The sequence below is a fragment of the Pseudopodoces humilis genome, chromosome 7 (genome assembly GCF_049639895.1).
Source record: "Pseudopodoces humilis isolate 2021_Gansu_Grassland_sample_001 chromosome 7, ASM4963989v1, whole genome shotgun sequence".
NCBI classification, from domain to species: Eukaryota; Metazoa; Chordata; class Aves; order Passeriformes; family Paridae; genus Pseudopodoces; species Pseudopodoces humilis.
The window spans coordinates 58289981-58298661 of NC_142206.1; the positions used below are offsets into that span (position 1 = coordinate 58289981).

Sequence of the window (8681 nt, forward strand, 5' to 3'; positions counted from 1 at the left end):
TCAGCTGCCAGCACCGGTGCTAGCCAACGGGGAAGGCTCATCTCTATGGCTTGAGTCAGCTCACAGCTGCCAGCACCTGCACTGTGTCCTGCCCCACATTCGTCCTGCCACGCAGTCGGAGGGCACAAAAGTCCCCCTGGAAACCACGTCCCCAGGTGCCACATCCACTTGACATTTGTCAAGTGCATCGAGCAATGAGAATTGCACGGACTCCACGGGCAGCCTGTGCCAGTGCTTGACAACCCTTGGAGAGGAGAAATTTTTCCCTAAACCCCATCTCCGCCTCCCCTGGCGGAGTGCTGACTTGAGGCCATTTCCTCTTGTCCTGTCCCTCGTTTCCTGGGAGCAGAGCCTGACCTGCCCGAGCCCCAGCCTCGTGTCTGGGAGTTGCAGAGAGCGAGAAGGTTCCTCTCTGATGCTGAGCGGGACTGCAGCCACGTGTCCCCCTCTGGCTGTGCCCGGCCCTGCTGGCCCTGCTGCCCTGCTGGCAGGGCCCTGAGCCCGGGCAGAGCAGTTCCCTGTGCGGGCACAGCCCATGGGGTGCTCCCTGCTGCGGCCTGGCCCGGCCCCAGAGCAGGGTCCCGCTTGCGGGAGGCCCCGGGGTGGCCGCGTGTCTGCAGCCGGCTGTGGCCGGGCAGCTGCCTCGGCCGTGAGGGCTGCAGAGCTGCGGGAGCCCGGGGCTCTGTGCCGGCCGCACTGCGGAGCTGCCCGCTGCAGCCGGCAGGGCCTCAGCGCCCGCCCGCTGCCCTCCCGCCCGCCCGCTCGGAGGCGCCAGGCCCCGCTCGCTGCTCTCATGGTGCCACTCGTGGCCCCAGGGCTCTCCGAGGGCTTCTGCAGGGCCACCTTGCTGCGGCCTTTCAGTCCCTGCCCGAGGCCCAGCAGAGCCCTGCACGGGGGCTGTGTCCAAGGGCCTGCAGGGACAGCAGCAGGGCCGGTGGCTTCCCCGTGACACAGGGCGGCCTTAGGCTGGAGATGGGCAAGAAATTCTGGCCTCTGAGGCTGGCGAGGGCCCGGCCCACGCTGCCCGCAGCAGCTGGCGGTGTTCCAGGCCAGCTTGGCTGGGGCTTGGAGCACCCTGGCCTAGCGGAAGGTGTCCCTGCCCATGGCAGCGGGGCTGGAAGGAGGCAATTTCTAAGGAGCCTTCCCAGCCAAGCCATTCTGTGATTCTGTGATCAGAGGGGCTGGGGACGGCTGGGCCTCATTTCTCATTGGAACCACTTCAGCACTCTGAGTCTGCTGGAGTTCAAGGAGACAGTTGATGAGCCCACATTGACGGCGTGTGACGTTTACCCGTGCTCTAGGTCTGGCTGATATCAATAAAGTCTCGCACAATGCAGATTCTGCAATGTTGCATTTTATTGAAACAAGAGCAAAGCCGTTTCCAGCTTGCCAATCCTAAACATGCTAACTACACAGCATTAATATGGCTCGCAGCTGAGAGCCACACTAGATACGGATTTGCTTGTAAATCAAAATATTATCCTACGTGTTCTAGCTATCTGTTCTATATGCTATCAATATACCTATTTGATGAAACTGACTCCAGACAAAAATGCACTAAAAGCATGAATATGCATCACAATATAGTGACACTACATATGTCCTCTACTGTTATTATTTAAATATAATTACATATTCAACTCTTTAGAATAATATTGCTTCATGACACGAGAATTACCTATTTCATAATTTTGATACTATTTATATTAGTCTGTTGTTTTCTTGTGTTGTATTTTAATATTATATGTGATACATTAATCATTATATGACTATTATATATGATTACATGTTTATAAACATTAAAGTATAAAATATATGAACACTATATATATATATATCTATCTATATCTATCTAGCTATGAAGTAAAAATCTAGGTTCTTCTATAGATAAAATTTCAGGTCAGCTCCAACACAGCTGGTCCAGAGCTGACCCAAAGGTGTCCCTTCTGGAGTCAAGGAGAGACGCCGTCCATGGACTCATCCCGGGCAAGCAGCGCTGACTTCTCCTCTTGGTCCTTCTTGCTCCATTTCTTTCTTCTTTTCCTCACCCGCATTCCCGCTTCTTTCACATTCCGATTTTTGGCCCTTCTCAAAGGCTGGCAACAAGTGCATGTTGCAAGTGGGATTTGGTGACTTTGGTGCTGCACGTGAGGCATGTTCTCTCTTCAGATGCGCCCTTAGGAATGGGGAAGCGCAAGCCGGGCTTTATGCAGATCTGGGTGTGTTTTTTTGGAAAAATCAAAGGATTCAAGGAGGTAGAAGAAGCCCTGCTGTGGCCCTCCACCTGCTGAGGCAGCAGGAGAGGCTGTGGGACTTTAGCCAGAGCCTGTGCATGCATCCTCTTCTCCTTAAAGGACCAAATTTGTAGGATGAGGTGGCTCTTTGCTGCCAGCTGCCAGCAGCACAAGGCCAAGCACAGGCTCTGTGCTCGTAGCCGTGACTCCTCTCCTTCATTCATTCAAAGTTCATTGCGATTGTTTCATCGAGCCACTTTCGCAGAAGCCAGTACTCCAGCATGGCCTGGCTGTACGCGTCCGAGTCCTGCGCCAGGCGATGGAAGAGATTGTGTGTCGTAGCCGTTGGAACATCTGGGGGTACCCTGATGTCACGAGGAAGCCTCTCGTTGCCCACAATGAAGTGGTTGAGGCGTTTTGCTCTGACACATAAAAACAGGCCATCTCTGATCTGCAGCAGTCGCTCCAGGAAATGTCTCCTGCACCACAATGCCACGGGTGTGGCAGCGAGCAGGTGCATGATGAGGGTCTTGATGGCGTAGGTGGAAAAGCAGAAACCCAGCTGGAGACGGGTGAAGAACTGCAGGCATCGGAGGTGCAAACTGTCGGGGGGGGCCTGCCTGGCAATGTGCTTGAAGAACTTCATCTCTGCCACAGCATAAGTCTCAGGCCAGGTTGTGTTTGGGGTATGGGCCTCTCTAGGCTGGCTGCTGACAAAGATGTCTGAGTCGCCTCTCCTTACCCCAAACAACATCTCAATCCTGAAGCTCTCTTCTCCGTTGGTCACCTTGAATTGGCAGGAGCGTCTGGAGGGCAGCAGCATTAAATGCCAACTGTGTGACTGAGGCAAAGCTGGCCAGATTGCTCTCACCAGTTGGTAGAACCAGCGGGCCGTTTTCTGCACGTCGAGGTAGGAGCCGGTGCACAGGGTGTCCAGGAGGCTGGGATCCTGATTCCTCCTCAGCTCCTCCTCGGGGTGGTGCAGGAAGCACAGCATGTTGTCGCCCTGCTGCTCCCTCGTGCAGGTGCACTCCAGCTGCACGCGCACACGGAAGTTCCTCAGCTGCGTGTGCCCTGCAGTGTCCAGCTCCAGGTGGAAGCTGTGGCCTCGGGGAGGGGTCATGGGTACGAGCACGCGGTACACAACGTCCTGCTCGCGGGGACTCCAACCTTCAAAGGCGCTGCCCACCCCGATGGCTCGTTGCAGGACTGGGTAGAAACTGTTTGACAAGACACGACCAAAGAAAGTGGCATAGTTGTCCATCAGGTCAGTTATCCACTCACAGCCTCTCTGCAGGTCCTGGACAGGCCACTGGATGCGGTCCGTCAAAACTACACCGATGATTTCCCCAAAAACCTCCTCTATTTCTCGGAGTAAATCTTCACGGTTGTTTTCTGCAGCTGCATCCTCATTGACAGCTCCGTTTCCACCACGATCTGCCTCATTTGCAGCAGCATTGCCCGCTTGCTGTACGTTGCCGTCATCATTGTTGTCTTCCTCCCGATTCGCATTGCCTTCTTCATTTCCAACAGCTTCTTCTCCGTTTGCATCCCCGTTTCTGACTCCCTCTTCATTTGCGCCATCATTTTCTTCTTCGTTCCTCTCTCTCCTCAGGCTCCTTTCCCATCCCATAAACCATAGGAGCAAGACGAGGACCAGGAGCACAGCAACAGTCACGAGCTGCAAGTACTGTTGGGCTTCACTCTTCCGGATGAGCCGCTCCACTTCCTGCTCCAGCAGGAGCCTCTCGCGTTCCAGCTGCTGGGCACGCAGTTCCATGCGCCGACGAGCTTCCTCATCCCAATCCCCCACAGGCTGTGGGTAAAGGGTGAGGCTCTTCAAGAGCATGAAAAGGAACACGACGGAATTCATGGTCTGCAGGAGGATGGAGAGAAGGCCTTGAGTCATGCTGCGAAGGAGGGAACTACTGGTTGCGGGAGGGAGGGCAGCAGGGATCTGCTCAGGGATCTGAGGGCAGGAAGGACAGGGCCCCAGACAGCTGGCAGGCAGCAAGGCCTGTCCTGCTGACCCAGCAGCAGCAGCAGCAGCTGCAGCAGCGTGGCCTGCCCGAGGCTCTCCCACGAGGGGATGTCCCCACACTCAGGGGGAGAAGCCAGCCCCGGGTGCAGCGTTTCCACCCTGGCCCTTGTCCCCAGCCCAGCCTCCCCAGCACGTGTGCACTCACCGCTTGCCCAAGCAGTGAAGGCCAGCGTTACCTGCTGGGGCCTTTTGGAGCTGCCCCCATTGTGACATGTCCCCTGTGATGTCACGGGTGTCACAGCACATCACAGCCCAGCCAGCCCCACCCTTTGTCCCCACCCCCACTCAGCCACTCACAGTGGTCCTGGTGTGCTGTTTAAGGCTGCCTTGGAGGGAATCTTCTTCCAAGAACTCCCACTGTTCTTTCTTTTGGATTTGTTTTCATCTGCCCTCCACTGACAATCTCCCACATCTCCATGTTGGAAGGCACGCTTGAGGATCATTGAGTCTAACTTTTGACTCCTCACTGCTTGAGCTACACGTCAATCTCTGAGTCAGCGAGGTTGAAAAGGTCCCTGAAGATCACACAGTCCAACTGCAACCTTAACGCTGCCTATTGCGCCAATCAGCCAGGTCCTCAAATGCCACATCCCCATGACTTTTAAACCTTTCTGAAGGTGCTGGCTCAGCCATTTCCCTAGGCAGCAGCCTGTTCCCAAGCTAGACAGCCTTTTTGTTGAAGGAAGATTTCCTAGAGGTCCAATCTAAACCTCCCGGGGTGCAACTTGAGGTCATTTTCCTCTGGTTTCTTCCTGTTGGTTGTTCCCTGGGCTACTAGCATGAGCCCCACTGAGCTCCAACCTCCTTTCAGGAACCAGGGGCATGGTGTCAGGTGCTTGGGCTGAGGTGAAGGCAGCTCCTGGCAGAGGAGAGAAAGCTGGTGCTTTTGCACTGCACTTCCCATCACCCAGTGGGACAAAAGCGGCTGTGGGTGGGGAGAAGAGTTTCAGGTTGCCCGGAAGCATTTCCGTGTGAGGAGAACCTTAGTCCCAAACACATCAACCAAGGGAATCCACCCCCTTCCAAGCCGAAGGAAAAATCAGAATTTTCCTGGTAGAAAATGGAAAGGTTTGGAATGAAAGTCAGTGCTGGAATGTCCCCGGATGCCCGTGTGGATTTTGCAACCCTGCAAGGCCGGACTGTGAGGAGGGGATCCCAAGAAACGCCCTCTTGCTCGGGGGCCTTCCATGGCACGGCAGCACAAGTGAGAGCCCTTGCTTGGCCTTTGCCTTCAGCAAGGCCCCGGGGTGGGCCAAGCCTCAATGCCCTGGGAAAGCAGCTCAGATTGGCCGTGCCCAGCATGAAGGACGCCAGAGGACAGAGAGGCAGGCTCAGCAGCGTGCTAGTGGAGTCCAGCTTAGGCTGCAGCTTTCTGCCCTTGTACCTCTGGAGCCTTGGAGGGGAAGGCTGCGTGGCTTGCGGTGACTTTCACCAGCGCTCCTGCTAACAGCACTGGGCACCCCAAGGCTCTTTGGTCTCAGCGCAGGCAAGAGCAGGAAGAAACAAACCCTCACCTGGCTTTGTAAACCCCTGAGACAAGCAAAGACGAGCAGTGTGCGGAGAAGGGACCATCAGCACTGCGCAGCAGCTTCTCTCCGCCATAAATCACAGAAAATTCAAACATTACTGGTTGGCTTTGGCCTTTGTGTTGTGTTTTATTTGGAGCTTTGTCCCTCAAAGGAAAACCTGTTGCATTTGCCATATTGCACAGCTGGATTGCAGTGCTCCGCTCTCTGACTGGGAGCTGCCTAGATGGAACTCACCAGTGTGCCTTTGCCCCTCTCTTTCTTCGCTTACGATGTGTCAGTTCCAGAGGTTGACGGGTAACATCAGCGTTTCCCTTTTCTCCCCTTGTGCTCAGGAGCTGGGGGAGCTGCTGACATCCTCTCCTGCCCCAGCTTGACCCTAGAAGGTTTCTGCAGTAGGGGAAGGTGGCACGTAGCCAGTGGCTCAGCTGCCAGCACCGGTGCTAGCCAACGGGGAAGGCTCATCTCTATGGCTTGAGTCAGCTCACAGCTGCCAGCACCTGCACTGTGTCCTGCCCCACATTCGTCCTGCCACGCAGTCGGAGGGCACAAAAGTCCCCCTGGAAACCACGTCCCCAGGTGCCACATCCACTTGACATTTGTCAAGTGCATCGAGCAATGAGAATTGCACGGACTCCACGGGCAGCCTGTGCCAGTGCTTGACAACCCTTGGAGAGGAGAAATTTTTCCCTAAACCCCATCTCCGCCTCCCCTGGCGGAGTGCTGACTTGAGGCCATTTCCTCTTGTCCTGTCCCTCGTTTCCTGGGAGCAGAGCCTGACCTGCCCGAGCCCCAGCCTCGTGTCTGGGAGTTGCAGAGAGCGAGAAGGTTCCTCTCTGATGCTGAGCGGGACTGCAGCCACGTGTCCCCCTCTGGCTGTGCCCGGCCCTGCTGGCCCTGCTGCCCTGCTGGCAGGGCCCTGAGCCCGGGCAGAGCAGTTCCCTGTGCGGGCACAGCCCATGGGGTGCTCCCTGCTGCGGCCTGGCCCGGCCCCAGAGCAGGGTCCCGCTTGCGGGAGGCCCCGGGGTGGCCGCGTGTCTGCAGCCGGCTGTGGCCGGGCAGCTGCCTCGGCCGTGAGGGCTGCAGAGCTGCGGGAGCCCGGGGCTCTGTGCCGGCCGCACTGCGGAGCTGCCCGCTGCAGCCGGCAGGGCCTCAGCGCCCGCCCGCTGCCCTCCCGCCCGCCCGCTCGGAGGCGCCAGGCCCCGCTCGCTGCTCTCATGGTGCCACTCGTGGCCCCAGGGCTCTCCGAGGGCTTCTGCAGGGCCACCTTGCTGCGGCCTTTCAGTCCCTGCCCGAGGCCCAGCAGAGCCCTGCACGGGGGCTGTGTCCAAGGGCCTGCAGGGACAGCAGCAGGGCCGGTGGCTTCCCCGTGACACAGGGCGGCCTTAGGCTGGAGATGGGCAAGAAATTCTGGCCTCTGAGGCTGGCGAGGGCCCGGCCCACGCTGCCCGCAGCAGCTGGCGGTGTTCCAGGCCAGCTTGGCTGGGGCTTGGAGCACCCTGGCCTAGCGGAAGGTGTCCCTGCCCATGGCAGCGGGGCTGGAAGGAGGCAATTTCTAAGGAGCCTTCCCAGCCAAGCCATTCTGTGATTCTGTGATCAGAGGGGCTGGGGACGGCTGGGCCTCATTTCTCATTGGAACCACTTCAGCACTCTGAGTCTGCTGGAGTTCAAGGAGACAGTTGATGAGCCCACATTGACGGCGTGTGACGTTTACCCGTGCTCTAGGTCTGGCTGATATCAATAAAGTCTCGCACAATGCAGATTCTGCAATGTTGCATTTTATTGAAACAAGAGCAAAGCCGTTTCCAGCTTGCCAATCCTAAACATGCTAACTACACAGCATTAATATGGCTCGCAGCTGAGAGCCACACTAGATACGGATTTGCTTGTAAATCAAAATATTATCCTACGTGTTCTAGCTATCTGTTCTATATGCTATCAATATACCTATTTGATGAAACTGACTCCAGACAAAAATGCACTAAAAGCATGAATATGCATCACAATATAGTGACACTACATATGTCCTCTACTGTTATTATTTAAATATAATTACATATTCAACTCTTTAGAATAATATTGCTTCATGACACGAGAATTACCTATTTCATAATTTTGATACTATTTATATTAGTCTGTTGTTTTCTTGTGTTGTATTTTAATATTATATGTGATACATTAATCATTATATGACTATTATATATGATTACATGTTTATAAACATTAAAGTATAAAATATATGAACACTATATATATATATATATCTATCTATATCTATCTAGCTATGAAGTAAAAATCTAGGTTCTTCTATAGATAAAATTTCAGGTCAGCTCCAACACAGCTGGTCCAGAGCTGACCCAAAGGTGTCCCTTCTGGAGTCAAGGAGAGACGCCGTCCATGGACTCATCCCGGGCAAGCAGCGCTGACTTCTCCTCTTGGTCCTTCTTGCTCCATTTCTTTCTTCTTTTCCTCACCCGCATTCCCGCTTCTTTCACATTCCGATTTTTGGCCCTTCTCAAAGGCTGGCAACAAGTGCATGTTGCAAGTGGGATTTGGTGACTTTGGTGCTGCACGTGAGGCATGTTCTCTCTTCAGATGCGCCCTTAGGAATGGGGAAGCGCAAGCCGGGCTTTATGCAGATCTGGGTGTGTTTTTTTGGAAAAATCAAAGGATTCAAGGAGGTAGAAGAAGCCCTGCTGTGGCCCTCCACCTGCTGAGGCAGCAGGAGAGGCTGTGGGACTTTAGCCAGAGCCTGTGCATGCATCCTCTTCTCCTTAAAGGACCAAATTTGTAGGATGAGGTGGCTCTTTGCTGCCAGCTGCCAGCAGCACAAGGCCAAGCACAGGCTCTGTGCTCATAGCCGTGACTCCTCTCCTTCAT

General features: G+C 55.1%; 1 protein-coding gene across 1 annotated transcript; it reads right to left on the minus strand.

Moving 5' to 3' along the window:
• Positions 1-2454: 2454 nt before the first annotated feature.
• Positions 2455-4107, minus strand: LOC148184048 (inositol 1,4,5-trisphosphate receptor-interacting protein-like 1). The gene is made up of 2 exons (XM_088058074.1): positions 3799-4107; positions 2455-3702 (listed from the first exon to the last, which is right to left on the minus strand). Exons 1-2 carry the CDS (start codon positions 4105-4107, stop codon positions 2455-2457), a joined length of 1557 nt encoding a protein of 518 aa, XP_087914200.1.
• Positions 4108-8681: the final 4574 nt, after the last annotated feature.